The 22,243-nt window shown below is 47.9% G+C and overlaps 1 protein-coding gene across 1 annotated transcript in view; it reads left to right on the top strand.

The window, feature by feature from the left end:
• Positions 1–22,243, top strand: part of SLC4A5 (solute carrier family 4 member 5) — a 92,031-nt gene that overhangs the window by 47,583 nt on the left and 22,205 nt on the right. The window contains 14 exon segments of the mRNA XM_042932750.1: positions 829–989; positions 1,722–1,877; positions 3,158–3,253; positions 5,799–5,854; positions 9,083–9,240; positions 9,705–9,792; positions 10,735–10,819; positions 10,822–10,888; positions 11,264–11,449; positions 13,122–13,296; positions 15,545–15,678; positions 16,367–16,638; positions 20,407–20,465; positions 21,758–21,958. Coding sequence (XP_042788684.1) covers positions 829–989; positions 1,722–1,877; positions 3,158–3,253; positions 5,799–5,854; positions 9,083–9,240; positions 9,705–9,792; positions 10,735–10,819; positions 10,822–10,888; positions 11,264–11,449; positions 13,122–13,296; positions 15,545–15,678; positions 16,367–16,638; positions 20,407–20,465; positions 21,758–21,958 — 1,894 coding nt within the window.

The following is a 22,243-nucleotide window of genomic DNA, read 5'->3' as shown; positions in this document are numbered from 1 at the left end:
GGTTTCGATTTGTATTTCCCTGATGATGAGTGATGTTGAGTATCTTTTCACGTGTCTGTTAGCTATCTGTATGTCTTCTTTGGAGAAGAGTCTATTCATATCTTCTGCCCATTTATTCACTGGCTTATTTGCCTTTTGGGTGTTGAGTTTGATAAGTTCTTTATAGGTTTTGGATACTGACTTTTTATCAGATGTGTCATTTGCAAATATCTTCTCCCATCCCATAGGCTGCCTTTTAATTTTGTTGATTGTTTCCTTTGCTGTGCAGATGCTTTTTATCTTGATGAAGTCCTAATAGTTCATGTTTGCTTTTGTTTCCCTTCAGAGATGTGTCTAGTAAGAAGTTGCTCTGGCTAAGCTCAAAGAGGTTGCTGCCTATGTTCTCCTCTAGGATTTTGATGGTTCCCTGTCTCACAATTAGGTCTTTCAGATACTTTTTTTTTTTTTTACACAAAACAGCTTTATTATTATATTTTAAGGTCAACTTCCCTCATTTTAAATGTACAATTAAATAATTTTTAGTAAATGTACAGATGTGCAACCATCACCAAATCCAGTTTGGGAACATTTCTGCCACCCCAAAAAGATCCCTCATGCCCATTTATGGTCATTCTCTGGATGTCACTGTGCCCTGAGCATGCCATCATCAGAGGAAGTGGGGATGGAGTGAGGGAATTCCCAAGATCCTCTGCCTGTCAGTCTAGCACCAGTGTCCCAACAACATGCAGCAGATGAGTTGCGGGCCAACATCCCTCACCCTGAGGGGAACTAACAGGTGCTCCTCCAGAGGGTGCTGGCCACACTAAGCCCCATCCTAACCCCTTTCAGGTGGATAAAGTTTGAAGAAAAGGTAGAGGAAGGAGGCGAGCGCTGGAGCAAGCCCCATGTGTCCACACTGTCGCTGCACAGCCTCTTCGAGCTCCGGACCTGCTTGCAGACGGGGACGGTGCTGCTGGATTTGGACAGTGGCTCCTTACCACAGATCATAGGTGAGGCAGGGACCACTGGGGCCCCTGAAAGCCATGGCCGCCTTATGCCCACTCTGGGTCTGTGTGGCACCCACTTCATCCTGCAGAAACCAGGCTTTGGGTCTGACGATCCCAAAACAGTCTCAGTCCCATGTAGAGCTCCAATGGGGAAAAGACCATCCTATGAATGCCATTCAGCAATGGAGCAAAAAGGAGATGGGCTTTCTAGTGTTCTCAGAGACACCTATTGCCATGGCAACCTGTTGCTTGTTAGAGTAAATGGATCATCATTCATCTTTAGGAAATTAGCTCTTATTTAGTGGAGTGGTGAAGGAGGGGGTGGCTCACCTTATTATCCCTAAAACGTCTTATGAATTTTGTTCAGAAATTTGCCACCAGTATTTTGCCTGAAATACTTTTCTAAAAGGAATTCATGTTAGGACTAAAACCATTGAACACAGTAGTTTTGTGCTTCTCAGGGTATTTCGTTTACTTTTCACAATAGCACTGATAGAGCATAGAATTTTATATACACATACATACACACAGACACACACACATGTACAGACATGCACATACCCAAAGGTTGTGACTTGCCCATGTTTCTGCAGTTTGTGGCAAGCCAGGACTATTTCCACATCTCCTGCTTCCTTTAGTCACTTTTAATCCCACTAATAACAAATGAAACCGAAGACTCCCATACCCCTGGTCATTCTGTCCCACATGGACGAGGCATGTCTGTTCCCCACTTAGATGATGTCATCAAGAAGCAAATTGAGGACGGCCTCCTGCGACCAGAGCTCCGGGAGAGGGTCAGCTATGTCCTCCTGAGGAAACACCGTCACCAAACCAAAAAGCCCATCCATCGCTCTTTGGTTGACATTGGAAAGTCCGTCTCTTCCACCACCAGTGAGTTGGGCCATATGCTGGTGGGCATTGGGCATGTGGGAGCCTGTGTCAGGTCCCAGCCTCCAGGTGAGCTTTCCTCGGTGGCTGCAGGGTCTTAGCAACTTGGAGGCTCCCTGGACTTCATGATCCTGGAAAAATTCTGAGGTTCTGGGGATCCCTCAGCCTCCTTCTCCAGCAGGCCTGCAGAGACTCCAGCCATATCCCAAAATTATCCCCACCACCAGAGCAGAACCATTCCTAGGAAGAGAGTTGGTTCTCAGCCTGTGCTGCACAATGCAATCACGTGGGGCTATGAAATATGTCCCAATGCATAGGCCCCACCCTGGGAGTTGGATTCAGTTGGTCTGAGGTATGGCCTGGAAACAGGAAGTTTAGAAAGCTCCCCAGGAGATTCTCATGTGTGGTCAGGCTTGCAAAATGCTGGTGAAGATGGCATGTTTATGGAAAGAGTTGAAAAGTTTCCCATTGAACCCCCAAGAAGAGCCAAAAGCCTTGGCAGAAAATTAAGCACATCAAGGTGGTAGAAGGTTCTGGGTTCATCTCAAGTGTGCCAGGGCTTGTAAATCTGGCAGCTGTGTTACTCTGATTAGCAGAGCCTGGGTCATTAGGGAGAATGGATTGTTCCACACACATAGCTCAAACCTGCAACCCTCCACTGTTGATATTGCAGAGTCAAGTGTCCAGACAGCAGCCTTGCTGAACATACTAGATAAATGCAGTAATCAGAAAAAAGTCCAGAAGGTTGCTAAATGAAGAACCTTGAGCAATTTCTGTAGATGAATTGTTTTAAAATGGAAAGTGTTTAGCATATACTAGCAGGTACATAGCACTTACCATGTTCCAAGCACTGTTCTGAGTGTCCACATGTGTTAACTCACTTCATCTTCACAATAACCCTGTGGCTAGGTACTGGTCTTGTTATCCTCATCCTCATTTTACAGATGAGGAGCTTGAGGCACCAAGAGGTTAAGTTATTTGTCTAAGGTCACACAGCAAGTAAATGGTGGAGTCAGGGATGAACCCAGGCAGTCTACAACACCTGCTGCATATTTAACAATTGTGTGTCTCACTCTCAAGAGTACAAATATTTTCTGTAATCTTGTTCAGACTATTAACTTCAAAAACGAACACAAAACAACCAAAATACACTTTCTTCCTGAAAGGGAAAGAGCTGCATCTCACAGCCCAGCTTTGTTTAGGTGGAATGACCATGCCAACTGCAGGGGCTGTGCTGTAGATCAAGGCTGCTGAAGCCAAATCCCTTCTGTTCTTCCTCCCAGATCGCAGCCCAGCCCGGAGCCCAGTGGCTGGTCCAAGCCTACACCACTCCACCGAGGACCTGAGGATGCGGCAAAGTGCCAATTACGGAAGGCTGTGTGAGTGTGTTCTTGGCTGCTGCAAGACAGCTTTGTTCTATGTCGGCTTCCATAGACTTTCAGAGTTGGAGGAGATAAAGGTCAGGACCTGTCTAGAATTTTCAGGACAGGCATCAGGAGAAATCTAACCTTCACCTCAAACCTAAGGCTGTCCTTAGGACCTAACTCACTGCCCTACGTTTCTATGTAACTACTCTGAATAATGCAACTCTAAATCAAGTGCTGGCATAATCAATAACAATCCTATGTGCTAGGCATTTTTTATCTTAGTCTCTACCTTTGTCTTCACCAAACTGATCATTAGCCCCATTTTTGGTAAGAAGTCTTCCTTGAAACTGAATTAGATACAAGCTAAGAACTTTCCCCCGGGACAGTCAGAGAACACTGCTATCCCTGGGTGAGAGTCTTGTGCACCACAAAGGTGGGATGCTGGCAATCACAGCCCCCTGAGGAAATGGGTGAGGGGGCTTGTAAAGTACAAAGTCATAGACAGGGCTTTTCAGGCAATTCATGGGGGTGTGTGTGGGGGTAACTGACAGGTAAGCTGTGAAGCAAAGAAAAGAGAGAAGTTGCAAAATGGAAAGAAAAATGAGTGAGAGGAGTATGTTCCTTTAAATACTTTTACTAAAATGCCAAGGTATGTACAGGTTATGTCACCTGTACCCTGACCTGGTTCAAGGAATGATTTGGAGGGCAGTGTGGGCCCTGCCCAAGACCTCAGGTAGTCTTTTCTGTTTGTTGTTGGTGACCCCAGAACACACTTAGTCTTCCTGGCATTGGTTATTCCATGTAGGGATGCCAGGAGGCAGCAAATGGCTTTGGGGCAAGCCTTCCTCCCAGTTGTTCATTGTGTCTGAGGTCACCCTTGTGCCCAATACTGCAGTGGAGACCCAGATAAAACATTCTGTGTGCACACCACCCCATGCCCAGGGTGGGCCCTGGAAGGCTCAGAGAGGAGACACGTCTGAATCTTGGGGAATAAATAGGGATTTTCTAGAAGCATGCAGTGGGGTGGGGGCATAGAAGGAGGAGGCTGCTCCAAACAAAGGAAACTAACAGCAGAAGGAAGGCACTGTGAAGTGAGCGTTCACTTTACCAGGAGGGCAGGGCCTGAGGGCAAGAGGGTCAAAGCAAAGAGAGTGTACACACACATGCTGCAGAAGGAGCCTGTCTTTATGGTGAAGGTAATGGGGTCCCCTGAGAAATTTTCAGCAGAGGCACACCATGATCAGATTCTTATTTGAGAAAGAATAAACTAGAGGGGGACAAGATCGAAAGTGAGAGACTGTCAGAGCAAGACTGGAGAGGACAGGGCCAAAGTGGGATGCAAGGACCAGGAGAAACAGGAAATGAGGAGGTGAGGCCAGCACCTAGGTGGGGTGGATAGGAGGGAGGGGCATTGAACAGACTAAGATGTGGAGGGGGAGTCATTTGATGGAAGCCAGTGAGTTCCATTAACTGGTATGTGGAGTTTAAGGTCCCAGGTGGGGCTGCACAACAGAGTCTGGGGATCAGGGGAGAGGTATGGAGTGGAGACCCAATCTGGGCATCCTCAGCCCAGTGTAGACATTAAGTGATGGGGGTGGAGGGGGTGGATGTAACTGACCAAAGATGGAGGGGGTGAAGACTCTGCAAGGGATGAAGCAAAGCAAGGCCCTGAGCCCAGCAGGAGAGGATCCTGAATGCATATAAGAGGAAGGGAGCCAAGGGAGGACAGAGTTCTAGAAGTTAGGGCTGCCACAGGCCACAGAAAGCCAAGAAATAACAGATCTGAGAGTGCCCGCTGGATTTGGCTGCTGCTGGGAAGTGAGAGCTGACTTTCTCCTGCCTCAGCTAGGGAAGGAACAATTGGCCAGTTCAAATAATTTGTCACCACTGTTTTCCCCACGTTCCTTCCTTCTGCCAGAAAATACCTGACCATTTGAAAAAAAAAATCTCTAACGTTTATTCATTTTTGAAAGACAGAGTATAAGCAGGGTAGGGGCAGAGAGAGAGGGAGATACAGAATCTGAAGCAGGCTCCAGGCTCTGAGCTGTCAGTGCAGAGCCCAATATGGGGCCGTGAGATCATGATCTGAGTTGAAGTCAGACACTCAACTGAGTGAGCCACCCAGGCGCCCCAACACCTGGCCATTTTTAAACACTCATATGGGTCATGGAGGACAGAGGTGAAACTGGTCTTCTTTCTCCAACAAGCCCAAACTCAGTGACACTGGCACCTCACCTGATCATGTGTCTGTGTCCCTCACCTCCTCCAGTGCCTGGCGCAGAGCAGACATCTCGGTCTCTGCCCAAGAAGGTGGGGGTGGAGGAATAGAAAGCAGAGTGTAGCAGACTGAGGGGTGAGAATGGAAAGGAGAACCTGCAGTAGAAGGGAAGAAAGGGAAGGAAAAGGAGCAGAGGCTAGCTCCAAGGGGCCGAGCGATGAGGGGACAGGGGGTCTTGCTTTGGTTATGAAGCCGGGAGAAGCATGTGGAGGGACAAAGGGAAAAGGACCTGCAGGAGCCTGACTTCCTCTGATGGACCTTCTTTTCCTTCTCTCCTAGGTCACGCCCAGAGCAGGAGCATGAATGATATTTCTCGCACCCCAAACACAGACCAGGTAGTAAAGGCCTGGTCCTTGGCCACCGTGAAGGCCCAGGGTGGGAAGGTGCCTTTGGTTTCAGGGACAGGGAGCCCCTATGGGCAGAACTCCACTCCCATGAAGGAATAGGAGTCCCCAGGGAGGACCCAGGTGGGGGCTCTGGGCTGCCTTTGTGACTGCCCAGCCCATCAGTCAGGTACTCACTAAGCCCTACATGCTGGCTCTGTGCCAGGTGCTCAGGGAGTGGGGGACAGAGAAGTATGATCAGATGAGGTGCCAGCTGTCCCTGAACTTGGGATTTGTTGGACAGAAGAAGACCAGCACACAGTCTCACCTTCTCCACAACCCCCAAGCATGGAGGTCGTGGATTTAAGGATGGAGTGGGGACTTGGGTTGGCAGAGAAAAGCAGTGGGGCCTGACTGTGGAGACAACACTGCCAGTGGATCGACTGGACTGCCCACTAGTGTGTCTTCTCCTAGGCCAGGGCAGGACATCAGTTCTTGTCTCCCACCAGCTTGGCTGAAACCTCCATGAGGAGATCAGAATCCTACAAACAGGTTGAGTCCAAGTTCTAAGGCCCACAACCAAGGTACCCTGTGACTTTGCCCCTGGGGAACTCTAGTGGCGGCCACCTTCAACTGCAACCCTCATACATCTTGATGGTCCCCTTGCCTGTGCCTCCAGAAATAGGAAGAAAGGTGATGGAGGAAACCTGAAATTTGATGAGAATCCCTCAGGAGTGTGGGTGACCTCCAGGCCTTCAAGGCACCCCCAAGTTTGGTGGAAAGCAAAACAAAAAGAGTCCCTCATGTCAGAGTCCCAAAGTCCCTTTGGTGGCTAAAATAATAACAATAACAGCATCAACCAACATTTCAGGTCCACATGCTGCATGCACTACATTGCACAGAGCTTTTTGTTTGCATCACAAAGGTATGCTTATCATCTCCATTCTACTGATGAGGACACTGAGGGCTTAAAGCAGTTAAATAATGTGCCCAAGTTCATGTAGCTGAAAGGTAACACAACTATGATTTAACCCAGGCAATCTGATTCTAGAGTCCTTAGTTTGGGGGTGACTTGGGAAGGAATATTCTGGAATATTATTTAGAGAGGAAACCCACTTTACTATAGTCATGCACACAGACGGTAAAGCCACCATAAGAAAGCATTGCCTAGTAAAAGTCTTTCAGAGACTATTTAAATAAATATCTAAGTGGTAATAAGAATGCTAGCTATCCCTTTCCCCAGGCAAAGCTGCATCAATCTAGGGATTGGAGCCCGGCATACAGCTCCCCCGACTGATTGAGTGATGCTGCTTCTCAGTATTTGCAGCAGCATTGCTTGTTGTGGGGTCAATGGCTCGCAGGCCAGTGGGTGCCCTTTAGGTCCATCTTTCTTTAAAACTCCACACCTGCCCTAGACAGGTCAACAGGTTTCTAGTGAGCAGAGCGTGGATTCACTGTGTGCAGAGACTCAGCAGAGGTGGACCAGAGTTCCCATGGAGTTCAGGAAGTGGGGTCGGCAGGGCCCCGGTTAGACAAACCCATGTCCAGATTGTCGCCAAGCCACGAGGGCCAGAATGCCAGTGTGGCTCATTTCTGGGACACCACCATGGCGACCTCCTTACCAAACATGTCACAATCTGCAAGGGCCCCTTCTCCTCTCCTGGGTTATGGATGTGCTGGTTGGATAACGCCAAAGCATTGTTGTTTTCAAGGTCCAGGGCATTCCTGCCACCCCTCCCCTCCTCCTGTCCTGTCAGGGGGATAGCACCTGCTTGGCACACCCAACCCTCCATCTTGAAGAACCTCCTTATGAATCAGCTGACTATGCCTGAAACAAAGGGACTTTTTGAACCTTTGGGACTCTGGCTTTCTCATTTAACATCTGGCCATACTTATTCTCACTGTTAGGGTCCTTGGTGCTATTAGCTGGGTGGCTGTGAAGAGTTTTGTTTGCTTATTTGTTTAGATTTCAAAGATTATAAGGGTGCAGCCATTGCTCACATGCCTTTTCTTCTGCTGGTAGGCTGCCGAGCCCAGTCTGTATCATGCCCCCCATGAGTGCATCAGAGAGTAGCCCCTGCCTGTGCCCAGGGACATGGAACAGGAAGAGACACAAGGAATCTGTGTCTACACTGTGCTTATGAGAAATAGAGATTCCAGACAAGGAGGGATTGGGGGGCAATGTTGTGGTGTCCACGGGATCTCTCGTTAGCACTTGTCTCCCCCTTCTGGCCCTTTCTTCCTTTGTTGGCCACTTTGGACTTCCACCAGCCCTACCCCTACAAAAGCCTTCCTCTCCATCCTCTCTGTACAAAATTATCTCTCTGTCCCTTGTTCATCCCCTTGTACCCAAGGAGAAGCAATTTGAAAAACTAACATAACCTATGATGTTAAAGACTGAGAAGAGGCTTGTACATGACTGTCCCTGAGGCATTTTCATTATAAAAGAGAACTCAGGAGGAGTCAGTATCTTAACCCTATGAATGAAGTCATACACGGACAGAGTGGGAATAAGTTTGGGATGAGGGCCTGCCTCCTGTGCTTCTTATATTGGACCCCACTCGCTCTGCCTATTTGACCTTCCTGCCCTGAACAGACACTAGCCCCCAGCATCTCAGTGGTCTTAAGTCGGAAAGTCTCAGAAGCTGAGTTTCCTGGGAGTTCCCCTGGTGGTGGCTCAGGGGCACAGAAGTCTCTCACAGATTTGGAGGTGGGGTCCAGGGGCTCCTGTCAACCAGGAAGCTGATGGCAAAGGGAAAACAAAGCATGTCTGCCCTGTCATCAGAATGGGCCTCATCCTTTCCACAGTCACCCAAGGTGAGGGCAGAGAGGGAGGGCTGGGCACCTGGTGTGGAAGAGCCAAGACTCCCATCTGCTTGTGCTGCAGGGGGCTGGGAGATAAGGCCTGATGGCCAGCAAGCCTGGGCTCTCTTCTTTGACCCCTTGACTCACACTTCAGTTGAGCAAAGTTTTCCCCCATCAAGGAATATCTTAGGGTTCAGATCATCGCCTGTTCCTTCCCATCTACTAAGGCTTACTTGGTCCTGGGGTTAACCAATTTTGAGTCTCCTCATCTGCAGAATAGGGAAATTGTTTGGTTATTTCAGTCTCTTGAGAAGTGCATGGAGAATTTTTTTTAAAGTTAGGCCTTCACAGCAATCTGAAGGGGGGTGAGGGATTGAGAGCTGAAACCACTGATGTGAGTATCCATGGGTATCTTGTTTTCCCCTCCCTGACCAGCGGAAAAACAAATTCATGAAGAAGATCCCCAAGGACTCAGAAGCCTCCAATGTACTCGTGGGTGAGGTGGACTTCCTGGACCAGCCATTTATTGCCTTTGTGCGTCTCATCCAGTCAGCCATGCTGGGAGGAGTGACTGAGGTCCCTGTCCCCACCAGGTGAGGGCCACTGAAATCTGCCCCCACACCCGCTTGAAGGAAGCCAGCTGTCCAGGCAGTGGTCCCAAAGTGCTATTGGAGACACCCCTAAAATGTGGAAGGAAAATTAGGGAATTGCTGGGGAAGAAAGTCTTCTGACTAGGGCAGTATTTTAGATTTTATTTTAAATAATCATTAAAAAAAGAAGCCAACAGCTGAGACAGACACCATTGGCTGGGCTTGGACAACAAGACAATGGTGAGGATGCTCAAGTGGGAGCTGGAGGGAGTGAAGAGGTGCCTCTGCAAAGCAAGTGTGGGATTCAAAGGAGGGAAGGGACAAGTGTATGGTCAATTCATGAGTTAAGAATGAATCATGTCCAGGGCCAGAGAATCCTTTTCACCTGCTTCTATTTTTCCTTCTCACTTTCCTCCTCCTCTGCCTCCTCCTCCTCCTCCTCCTCCTCCTCCATCATATTTTTGCAGATTTCTGTTCATATTGCTTGGACCTTCTGGGAGATCAAAATCCTACAATGAAATTGGCCGTGCCATTGCAACCCTCATGGTAGACGATGTAAGTGGGAACAAGAAGCACGTACTCCAGAATGTCATGGCTCCTGCAACAAGCACTGTGCCTTTATTCACTCACTTATCCAAAAGGCACATATGAGCACCTACTGTGTGCCAGGCTTGTGCAAGGCACTGAGGGTTATAAGAATCAGGGAACAGTCCCTGCCCTTTAGGAGCACTAATCAAGTGGGAGAGACAGACCTGTAATTCTAAAATGAACCATATGCTAACTGTCCAGGCAGCCAGGTGAGGCTTCACATAGGAGGGGCCTTTAAGCTAAGGATGAGCAGGAGTTACATAGACCTTGCATAAGCCTAAGAGGCAGGCATTCCAGACAAAGAGAACAAGAGCCAAAGCTTGAAGATGGAGACGCTGGATAAAAGTGGTTTGACTTAGGCTCAGTGTAAGAGCTTCAAGAGCAAGAGGTGAGCTAGAGACTACACAGAGCCTGTAGGCACAGCTTAGTGTTCCCTCTGTGCCTGGGGTGGTGGGGAGCCTAGAGGACTTTAAACACAGGCATGATCTGTAAATCAGAAAGAACACCCTGGAAACAACCTGGAATGATGCAGCCTGACCCTCCGAGGCTGAGGGGCTAGGAAGTTATAATCAGATTTAAAGTATCTGAGCTTCTTGGACTGGACTCTGCATAGGTTTTCTAATGAGCTTGCTGTGTGCAAAACTGACAACAGAAAGGTTGAGTGACTCAACCAAAGTCCTACAGCTAGGGCACAGAGACCTGGCCTTCAGGTCTTCCCCCAAGGCCCTGCTGTTCCCCACTGTATCTAATTTCACCTGAGGGGCTCTGTCCTTACCTCAAAGACAGAGGGTAAGCTGGCAGGAGCAATGGTTCAGAGGAATCTTCTCCAAAACTATATGTGATGTGTTCCCAGGATGTGGATAAGAAGCAGACAGTCAGCAAGACGTCCCCTTACTCTTTCCTCCCCAGCTCTTCAGTGACGTGGCCTATAAAGCCCGAAATCGGGAAGATCTGATAGCAGGGATTGATGAATTTCTGGATGAGGTCATCGTCCTTCCCCTGGAGAATGGGACCCAAATATCCGAATTGAGCCCCCCAAGAAAGTGCCCTCTGCTGATAAGAGGTATGTATGTGGATGGAGGGGTGGCAGAAGAGGGCAGTGGTACAAAGGGAGCTCCGAGTCTGTCTGTCTCTGGCTTTTCTGGTCAGCATGAATTAGTTTACACTATTTCTTTTTCTGGTGTCGTTTTATTGCTCTAAAAAAAAAAAAAAAAAAAAAAAAAAAAAGGCAAGCAATATGCTTCATATGAACATCTATAAAGTGTGGGTGACCCGTGCATGGGTATTGCAAGTTCATTTTTGGCATTTTTCTCTGCATTTTAAGATACTTCACGATTTTTGTGGGCGAGGTCAGAGGTGTTCTCCAAACAGTTCTAGAACAGCTAAGCTTGTCCCAGGATTGGGAGCCCTGCTGTCACCTGCCCCTTGCTCCGTACAGGAAATCCGTGTTCTCCCTGACGGAGCTAGGCCAGATGAACGGCTCTGTGGGCGGAGGCGGAGCGGTTGCTGGAGGCGGCGCGGGAGGCGGCGGCAGTGGCGGCGGGGCCGGCGGAGGGAGCAGCGGGGAGGACGGAGAGATGCCAGCCATGCACGAAATCGGGGAAGAGCTTATCTGGACGGGAAGGTGCCCACCCCAGGCTTGACGGCGACGCCAGCCGTCCTTTAGGCTTCTCCCCTCACCCACCTGCGGGAACCTTCTCCACTTCTGCCTGCAGCGCCCCCTCCCGGCCATGGGGTCTGGCCTCTGCACTCTTCCTCCCCACGCCCTCCAAACCTCTCTGGATCCCGCATAAGGGTTGCAGCAGAAGGGAAGTGGGGCCCAGCACAGGAGTGGAGGAACCCAAACTTTTCTCTAGATACTCTGTGTTCCTGTATGAGTTTTCTAGGGTTGTCATAACAAAGTGGCACATTCTCGGTGGCTTATACAATAGAAATTTTCTCTCACGGTTCTGGAGGTAAAAGTTCCAAATCAAGGTGTGGGCAAGACCAGCTCCCAGACTCTGAGTGGGATCCTCCCTTCCCTCTCCCCAGCTTCTTCTGGTGGCTGCCAACCCTTGGTGTCCTTGGCTTGCAGCCACATAGCTCCATCTCAGCCTGCGTCCTCACGTGGTATTCTCTCTGTGTGTGTCTTCCTATGACACTTTCCTCTCTGTATGAGGACACCGGCCATACTGGATTAGGGCCCACCGCAGTGACTTCATCTTAATTTTATTACATCTGCAAGGACCCTATTTCCAAATAAGGTCACAATGATAGGTATAGAGGTTAGGATTTTAATGTGTCTTTTGGAGGTGACACAATTTAATCCATAACAGTACCATCTGAAATTTTTTCTTTTCTCTTTTTCTTTAAAAAGAGAAAGGATGGAGGGAATCTCCTGGCTTGGGTTTCCTTGCTGGTTCTTGGAATAATTTAGGAAAGGACGAGGACATGGCCCTACAAAGCTATATGTAAATTATGACTTTGAGAATGGAGTCCTGTTTTATATACCTTTGGCTCTATGCCAGCCAGTAGTTCCAAATCGGAGGTAACTTTGCCTTCACCCCCATCCTCCCCCAGGGAACATTTGACAATGTCCAGAGACATTTTTGTTTGTCACAGTTAGAGGGGTGATGCTGCTGGCATCTAGGGGATAGAAGCCAGGGATGCTGCTCAACATTCTACATGCATAGGACAGCCCCACAATAAAGGATTACCCAGCCCTACATGTCAATGATACCAAGGCTAAGAAACCCTGCTCCATGCCAAGCATTGCATTAGGGGCTATGGGCAATAGTATACCCAGTAAACACTATCTCTAAGCCTAAAATTCCCCACTCAGTTGTTCCAGAGAATAAAGAAACTAGTTATAAGATTAAGAACCTACCCTTGATAAATATGGGATGTCTAACTCTCTCCTAAAGTTGGACGCATCTATGTTTACCAAACACAGGGAGGTGTCCTGCAGATGATCAGGGACATCACTGAAGAGGACGGCCAGGATTTCTGTGGACCCCAGGATTTCCATTCCCCATGGAATGTTAGATTTACTCCAGGACATGTTCCCATCAGGCTTTCCCTCTCCCATCCAGGCCGCCTGTGACCACCTTTCCAGTAGGGATGTTGTTGACCACAAACTTTCAGTCCTATGAAAATCCTTCCCTGTCTTTAAATGTTCTGGTGGAAAGATCCCTGTCCCCATCCACCTCTAGTCAAGTTCCCTTCCTTGCCCCAGATTCTGCAGGCTCCTGTAAATAGCCCTGACCCTGCACTGGTGTTTGTGGTGAGAAAGCAGCCCCCGGGCCTGTCTTGAGCAGGTTCTTCGGTGGCCTGCGTCTGGATATCAAGAGGAAGCTGCCCTGGTTCCTAAGTGATTTCTACGATGGCTTCCACATTCAGTCCATCTCTGCCATCCTGTTCATCTACCTCGGCTGTATCACCAACGCAATCACCTTTGGTGGGCTTCTGGGGGATGCCACTGACAATTATCAGGTGTGTGCGGACTGTGAACATGAGTGCAAACCTCCATAAAAGCTGCTGCCACCAGGTGGCAGTAATGAGCTTCATCCCATTATCCCAAAACCAAGGCTTGGGTTTCATCCACCATGGGGTTCAGACCATCACTTTTTGTAATCCTTTGCCATTCAAAAAAAATAATAACCAAAATTATTAAAAGATCTAAAGTTAAATCATGTTACTAAAGTCCAATGTAAGGATGACATAAATAGATCAAACTTTTTAGTTTATTTTGTTATATTTATTAAGCAGTGTCAGTTGCCCTCTAGTCTTTTTTGTTAATTTTTATCATTGAAGTATAGTTGACTTGCAATGTTATATTAGTTTTCAGGTATACAACATAGTGATTTAACAATTCTATACGTTATGCGATGCTCAGACTTTTAAGGGGAATTATCTGTTTTGTTATTTGATACTTTCCCCATTGAGGTGTGAATGAACAATCAGCACAATTAAGTTATTAATTATGGACTTCTCTGCATATTTTTTTAAACACTCTTAAATTCTTAGCTGGAATTAAGACATGTTTAGAAAGATGGTAAGCTCTTACCATGACAATAACAGAGGCCTCCCTGGGGAAAACCTCAGTCAACAGAGATACCAGCCCATATCCCAGGCAAGGGGCTTTTCCCATGGGACCTTCAGGGTAGAACCATTGGAAAACTCAGACATCAAGATGGAAGACCTATTTTCCCAAATACATTGAGATGAATGCTTCTCTTCAGACCATACCACTCTCCTGAGCTGCAGGTCCAATATCCAACTTTCTCCTGGGTATGTCCACATGGCTGCCCCCAGGAATCCCCCAATGCACAGGGCCAGCATCGCATCCATTGCCTTCCCTCTAGACCTGCTGCTACCCCCAATATAGCAAGTGACACCATGGTTCACTCAGGTATGCATGTATCATCCATGACTCAGAAGTCCCAGCTTCCCCACATGGCCTTCATGAATGACATGGCCCTACTTCTCAAGACTCCTCTCCCAAGGAACCCTTTCGCAGATTCCTGTTCTTACCCATTCTGTTTTCCATCAATCTTGATCATCTTTCACTTCTTCAAAGGCATCCTCCCTTTCAGCTCCAGCCTTTGTAAATAAGAGTCCCTCTTCCTGGGACAGTCTTTTTTTGTCACCCCGCTTACCCTATTCTGGTCAATTCCGTGCTGATATTTTGGGTCTCAGCTGCTACATATATACCTCTTAGGAAGCCTTTCTGACCACTCCCCTTACTCCTACTGTGTGTTCCTATGACACCTTGAACTTATCCCTGGTTATCACACTCCTTGGCAGTGATTCTCAACAAGGAATGATTTTGACCCCCAAGAGACATTGAACAATATCTAGAGACAGTTTGGATTGTTATAACTGGGAGGGGGTGGTGCTACTGGCATCTTGTGGGTAGAAGCCAGGCATGCTGCTAACTAAACATCTTAAAATGCACAGGACATCCCCCTACAACAAAGAATTATCTAGCCCAAAATGTCAATAATACTAAGGTTGAGAAAGTGCTGTATGGACATTGCCTGATTACTTGTTTGTATTTCCCATTAGACTGAAGATGCATTATCTTGTTCACTGATGGGCCCCCAATACCTAACAAAATGGCTGGTACAGAGCAGGCACTTAAAGGATTTTTTCTTTTTTTCTTTTCTTTATTTTTTTAAATATGAAATTGATTGTCAAATTGGTTTCCATACAACACCCAGTGCTCATCCCAACAGTGCTCAATGTCCATCACCCACTTTCCCCTCCCTCCCACCCCCCCCCCCCATCAACCCTCAGTTTATTCTCCATTTTTAAGGGTCTCTTATGGTTTGGCTCCCTCCCTTTCTAACTTATTTAAAGGATTTTGAGCAAATGAGTGGTCTGACCTCTGAAAGCACCTAACAGATGTTTGAATGAATAAATAACTGGATGGACGAATGGACTGTCCTCTGGGAGTAGACTGGGCATGAGGACAATCACATGCATATCCACTGGCAGCCCTATTTTCTAAGCTGTAGGGTGCCAAAAGGAAGTCATGTGGGACCTTTATCCAAATGGAAATTGAGACTAACAGTGGTGATGCAGGGGTTGTAGAATAGGAGATAGGAAGGAGAATTTTTGGAGGAGAGGGCCTGGAATACAGATGAGCACTGTAGCCTGGGCCCTTGGCTGGGTTCTAACCTATGCTGAGAGGCCCCTTCTCCAGCTTCCGCTGAGACTCATATTCCTCATCTCCCAGGGAGTGATGGAGAGCTTCCTAGGCACTGCCATGGCCGGCTCCTTGTTCTGCCTCTTCTCGGGACAGCCCCTCATCATCCTCAGCAGCACAGGGCCCATCCTCATCTTTGAGAAGCTCCTCTTCGACTTCAGCAAGTAGGTGCCCTTGGTAGTTCCCAGTGCCTGCTCTCACACTTAGGGCAGTACACTAAGGCCAGGAAGGAGAATAGGCCTAAAAGGGAGGCAGGGGGAGGAGGTATCAAAGCTGTCTTTACCTATGGGAAGGACTGCCAGGAGGTCCTTCCTGACTCTCTCCAGCTACCTGCTTCTAAGCCATCTTAGTGCTTTTTAGCATAGCTGATAGGGAGACATGGAGGCAAGACAAGAGGAAACAATTCACACCACTGTGCTTGTAAGCAACTGTGATGGGAAGTCAGTGCAGTCTTGAGCTGGAGGTCCAAAGGCCACATCCTGACCCAGGCAACTCCTGTGATCACCCTGGGCTCAGTTGCCTCATCTACAACATAAGTCTATTTTAAGGCCTCCCCCAGCTCTGTCACTCTGATATTCCCTGTTTTTCATTTACCCTGGGTGTTTGTTATCAAAGTTGTGAGAACTGAGATGTCTTAGCCTCTTCCTGCCACCCCTGTGAAATTCTTTCCCAGAATTTACAAAGAGGAGACAACCCAACCCAGGAATTGTCCCTGTCCCTAGTGTTCTCACAGCTCCTAGGAGGGCATCTGTGGCACAGGAGGGACAGATGATCCACTCAGGGTGAGTCTGGAGAACCAAGCACAGTGAAGAGCCCTGGGCTGGAGGTCCCTCCCTTCCCTCTGTCTTCCAGAGGCAATGGCCTGGACTACATGGAGTTCCGCCTCTGGATTGGCCTACACTCAGCCATCCAGTGCCTTATCCTGGTGGCCACAGATGCCAGCTTTATCATCAAGTATATCACCCGCTTCACCGAAGAGGGATTCTCCACCCTCATCAGCTTCATCTTCATCTATGATGCCATCAAGAAGATGATCGGTGCCTTCAAGTACTACCCCATCAACATGGACTTTAAGCCTGACTTCATCACCACCTACAAATGCGAGTGTGTCGCCCCTGACACAGGTGACCGGTAACCCCAGACATGCCCTGCGCCCCCACCTACTCACTCCCCCCACCACAACTCTCTACTCAAATGTAGGAGATATCACCCTGAGAAGTATCAGTCCCCTTGGGTGGTCACAAGATACCTGGACACTCTCTGGATGTCCGTCTACCAAGGGTGTTAAAAGAATCCCTTCACTGGGTGGGAGGTTGACTCAACCAACTGGTCAACCTGATAATACTCAGTGCCATTCCCATGGAGTTCCTTACCATAAAAGTGTCATCTGTAACGTTAGGGCTTCCTATAGGCTGAAACACTGGCCTCCTTCACAGTCATAATCATGCCCCTAAGAGTCTCTAGTGGAATGTGCCCAGAGTGCCCAGGATGCTACAGAGCAGAGAAGGACACTCATGGATCTATACCTAGATCTATATCTGTATATCGAGAGAGAGAGAGAGAGAGAAGAGAGAGAGAGAGAGAGAGAGAGAGAGAGAAGAGAGAGCCATTCATATATCTCTGACACTACCAAGCTGGACTCACAGAGAGCAAACTGAGGTCCAGAGACCACCCAATTCACACTGAACCTCAGTTTCCCTGGCTGTAATAGAAGGATATCAATGCTGTCCCTGCCAGTCTCATAGAACTCTTGTGAGGCTTTCAAATCTATACCCAGATTGGATTGGAGTTTGACATAAGTAGATTTTGTGTGTTCAGCATTGTAACACAACTTATTGATTAAAAGATGATCATAAGTCAATCAAAAATATTATACAATCATTGTGCACCCTGTTTTAGGCTAGGCCTCATGGAGATGAAGATGTCCTGACCTCAGGGAGTACAGTTTTGTACTCTCTCCCTCTGTCACTGCACTGGTTTTGTAAAGCAGTCTAGACTTAATTTTTGTCTATCATTAATTTTGGGTTATTTCATGAAAACCCATAAAGAGGTGAAGCCAGACGTCCTGAGCCAGAGCACGTTGCTTGCTGTGGGAACAAGGAGATCCTACCTACACGCCCTTCTCACTCGTGTCCTAGAGTGAATCTCACCTCCGTGGCCAAGGCCCCATCAGGGCATTCCCATTTGCTGCTTGTGCCCACTGAACTGTGGCTTTATTGCACTGACTGAACACAAATGTTCCCACAAATGTGCCTTTTGGAAGTACATGGCCTTGATCTCTTTTAGAAACTGTCCAAATTCTGGGGTCATATGTGGGTGGCACTTCAGCCATTCAGAGAATCTTCTATCTGCAGGAGAAACCAAACATGGACATGCCCTAAGAACAGGTGATGTAGGAGCAAATAATGTTGGATTTGAGGGCCATAATAAAATCCACTTGCCTCCAAATAGTGTCCCCTCTGGCCTTGCCCAGGTGCCTGACATTGCCTCATTCTTTTGAGTCCCTGTATTGCCGTGGTTCTCAAACTGTGGTCCCCAGAAGCAGCAGCTTCCAGGAAATTAGAAATACAAATTCTTGGGCCTCACCCCACACATGCTAAATCAGAAACTCTGGGGTAGGGCCAGCTGTATATTAACAAGCCTTCCAGGTGATTCTGATGCATATTTAAGTGTGAGAACCATTGCTCTATTGAACTATTAATTAGTAATACGGGACCATTATTAGCCACTAACTCTAGTAAGATTAGATTTTCAGTTTCTCCACCAAGAGTAAAGGAACTGGAATCAGGACAAGTTACTTTTGATTATAATGTGAAAAGGAAAGTCCTAGACATTAGGAGATGGGGTGGGGGGAACTAACTGAGGAAGGTTTCTCCAGTCCATGGGCCAATTGCTTACAAAATGTTCCATATTCCTAGCTTTACTGGAAAGTCCAGTCTGGCTATGGCACCCTATCAGTGTCCATCTCTCTTCATCCTAAGAGCTTGTTGTAGGGGGGTGCTCTCTTTTTAAATTTAATCTTGTTTCCATTGTAACTGATTTGTATTCTATTTATGGATGCTGCACACACTGATTTGGCTGCTTTCAATCCCAAGTGAGTACTACTTTGTAAACACTAGAATTTAAAAATATTTGATACTTGGACCCTTTCTGGAATTTTCCATGTTATATTTCATCCTTCTTCATCTCAAAGTGGCTTTCAGATAAACCCTACCCAATATAAAAGAATGGCTAAGCCTAAGCTGAAGACATCAAAGGAATATCTGGTCTGACAAGCTTGGGCAATGGAAAGGTGCCTGAACTTTCCAGTCTCTAGCATTAGCTGGGAATCCTCTAGCATTTGTGTGGGTAGGCCTAAGTTAGCTTTCCTGCCCACTTTCTATGCTTTGTTGGTAACTGCATCACGTTCTCTTGGTCAGTGGTATGAGGTAAGGCAGCAGATGTCCTGATTTCTGTAAGTGAAGCATTCTTCAGAATAATAACAAACCTCTGGTTTGGAGAACTTTCAGGAATATTCTGCCCTAGGTCAAGACTGAATTCCTTGGCCACTTCCATCCCCAACTGCCCTAGAAGTGGGCTACACAGATGGGTCCTGTGATCACATCCACCCCACAACAGTTTGTTGGAGGTTGAAGGAAGCTTCAAGAATAGCCTCTACTTCACTCTGGGTCCCCAATCAACCATGGATAGCCAGCAGGAGCCAAATGGGACTTGCAGTGTATTTCAGATTTATTGCCAGAAAACTGGCTAGCAGATCTCCTCCCTCCCTCCCTCCCTCCCCAAACCTGCTGCATAGGAACTACTTAATCACCTTCCACCTGGAGAAGAAAGGCAAGAAGGACCTAGCCCTTCTCTACGCATGCTGAGCAGGAGCAAGAGAGAAGGCAAACAGCAGCCTCCAAGGCCTGTCTTTTTAATGAATGGCTACATCCCACAGGAAGGGAATTACAGTTCTTCTCAATTCTTCTTGTGGCCTGTGATGGGAAGCTTTGTATGCTCCACTTACAATTAGGGATACTGAGGCTGGGGAAAGGGAGTACCCAAACAAAGGATGTGGTAAATAGCTAAGAGCAGCATCTCTGGGCTCTGATTCTCCTTCAGATCCTGGACTTGGATTTAATTTTTCTCACCTTGCATTCAAGGGGCAGATTAGAAAATTTAATATCAAAGCCAGTGTGTTTCTTACAGTTGACCTAAAAACACATTTGGACAGGTAGAGTAGAGAAGAGAAGCGTGTGTGTGGGAGGGGGGAGGGTAGGTACAGGCAAGGATATTTGCTGTGTGGGGCTTGAAGGTATACAGGCTCTGGGCCAACCTGTGTGGGATGGATCATGACTTCTCCAAGTAGTAACTATGTGACCTTGGGCAACGGGCAGATTACTTAATCTCCCTGGGCCTCAGTTCATCTTTAAAAAGTGGGGAGACTACTTGGGGATTTAGGAACTTAGCAAGATGATGTGTGTAAGGTTTGGCATAGTGCATGGCATAGAGTAAGTCCTCTGAAAATGTCTAAGAGCACAGACGTGGAGCCAGTTTCTGGTAGGGATTCACAAGGCACATTATTCACCAGTTTGTGTCGGCACTTTGTCTTGGCAGCAGATTCCTCACTTTGGTTTTTAAAGCCAGCCCTTCACGGTGAGATAGGAGCTGTCCTAGCCTGGCCCAGTGGGTCTGTCAGAGCTGTGACCCGGACTCCTCCACCACCCCTGTCCTCACTGGGCAAAGTGAGGAGAGTGGAGAGGGGTTGGGTGCGATGAGCTACCCTCATGAGGGAGGCCGCTCCCGGGCTCTAAGAAATGGCAGGCGATGGGAAAGGTGGGGGCCGGGTGGGGGCTGCAGCCTCCCAGCCCAGCAGCTGCTGATGCGTTCCCATGTCCTGTGCTCATCCACAGCGAATACAACCGTGTTCAATGCTTCAGCCCTGCTGACGCCAAACACCAACACCTCTCTGGTAAGTCTTCTCCACTTATTCAGATATTTGAGGGCTTTTGTTTGTGGGGAAAGAGAGAGAAGTTGGGAAAACAGAACATTTTATGGCAACCCAGACTTGCAGGGGTCAGTCCCAGCTGTGCATCAGGATCACCTGCGGAGCAGTGGAAATGCACATTTTTATCTTAAGTACATACTGCCAACCCCCGCCCCCCTTTAAAACACATCTCATTCTACTAAATCAATGTGCAGAAATATCACACAAGCACATGCACACACATACGAAGGGGAGGTAGGGGTGAGGAATGGTAAACAGGGCCACAAAAGTGGTATAGTCACAGTTTCCTAGCCATCTTTCTATATTCTTTCTTGCCTTTCTACCTAGCACCTCCAACTCCAGCCAACAATGCCACCCCCCCACCCCCAGCCCCAGAAAGGTTATTAATCCCCCCTCGCTGAATCTGATCTGTTTTGTGTGCTCACAAGTCCCGATCAGGTCTGGTCTGCCTCTCCCAGTAATGAAGAGTAGTGGCCCTCAGGAGAGGTATCCAGCCTAAGCGGCTCCAATGGTGGGAAGTCCAAAACCAGGAGAAGGGCAGCCCCTGGCGGGCTTTGGGGGAGATCTTTGGACTTTTTGGATCCCTTGAGGTTGCTCCTTTAGTTACCCCTGCATAAGCAGCTGACTGCTCAGTTGGCAAAATAACCTAAGATTTTTCAAATTCTGGTTTTGAGGGAGGAAGGCTGGAATCAGCCAGTGTCTATGCCTGGATACTTACTATGTGCAAGGAGCTGTGTGCACTCTGAGAGCTAAAAGGACATAGACAGACGTGGCCCCTGCCCTCAAACTTGCTTGTAATATGCGTGTGTAGACAAACATGAAAGGTAATGAAACAGCAAAAGCAGAGCACGCCATGTGTCAAATATAGGCCAAATGTGCCTTTCTAGCCATGGAGACAGGAGGTACCCTGCAAGCTGGAGAGGAAAGCCTCAGAGAGAAAGTAGAATGTGATCTGGTCTTGAAGGCTGGGAAAGTTAGTTTCATAGAGAGAGAAGCACATTCCAGGTCCAGGGACCAACACAGACAGAAGGGGAACAAAGGAAACACAAAACCTGTTCTGAGGACAGAGTGGACCAGCCTGGCTGAGACCAGTGGCATTGAACAGGGAAAGCAGGAGAGTTGAGCTAGGAGAGAGACCAGTGGGGCAGTAGAGGCATGGGAGGGGTGTGTGGGCTGCCTGGGGACTACAGGGGGGAGGATACAGCTGAACCCCCAGGAAGACCCTGACCCTTTCTCTCCTGTGCTTCATCGCCAAGTACAACCCCCTTAACCTCACAGCGCTGGACTGGTCCCTGCTGAGCAAGAAGGAGTGTCTGAACTACGGTGGGCAGCTGCTGGGGAATTCCTGCCAGTTCATCCCAGACCTGGCACTCATGTCCTTCATCCTTTTCTTTGGGACGTACTCCATGACCCTGACCCTGAAGAAGTTCAAATTCAGCCGCTATTTCCCTACCAAGGTAAGCTCACCTTGCAGTTAGGAGGGGACCTACAGTTAGGCAATTTACAAGGAAGCCTCACTGGGTCTCCTTGTGAGGGTTGTGGCCCACTCACAGGATGGACATCACATCAGCACTGGCTCACCAGGGTTTTTCAAGTTAAGAGCATGGATTTAGAGTCAGAGAGAACTGAGTTCTCTTATTGTCAAGTCCCCTTGGCAACACTTGGTATTGTTAGAGTTTTATCTTTAGTCTTTCTGTGTAGTAGTATCTCATTGTGTTTTTAAAATGTTCATTTTCCCAATG

Source organism: Panthera leo, chromosome A3 (assembly GCF_018350215.1).
Source record: "Panthera leo isolate Ple1 chromosome A3, P.leo_Ple1_pat1.1, whole genome shotgun sequence".
Taxonomy (NCBI): domain Eukaryota; kingdom Metazoa; phylum Chordata; class Mammalia; order Carnivora; family Felidae; genus Panthera; species Panthera leo.
This window is presented reverse-complemented; position numbering and strand designations above follow the sequence as displayed.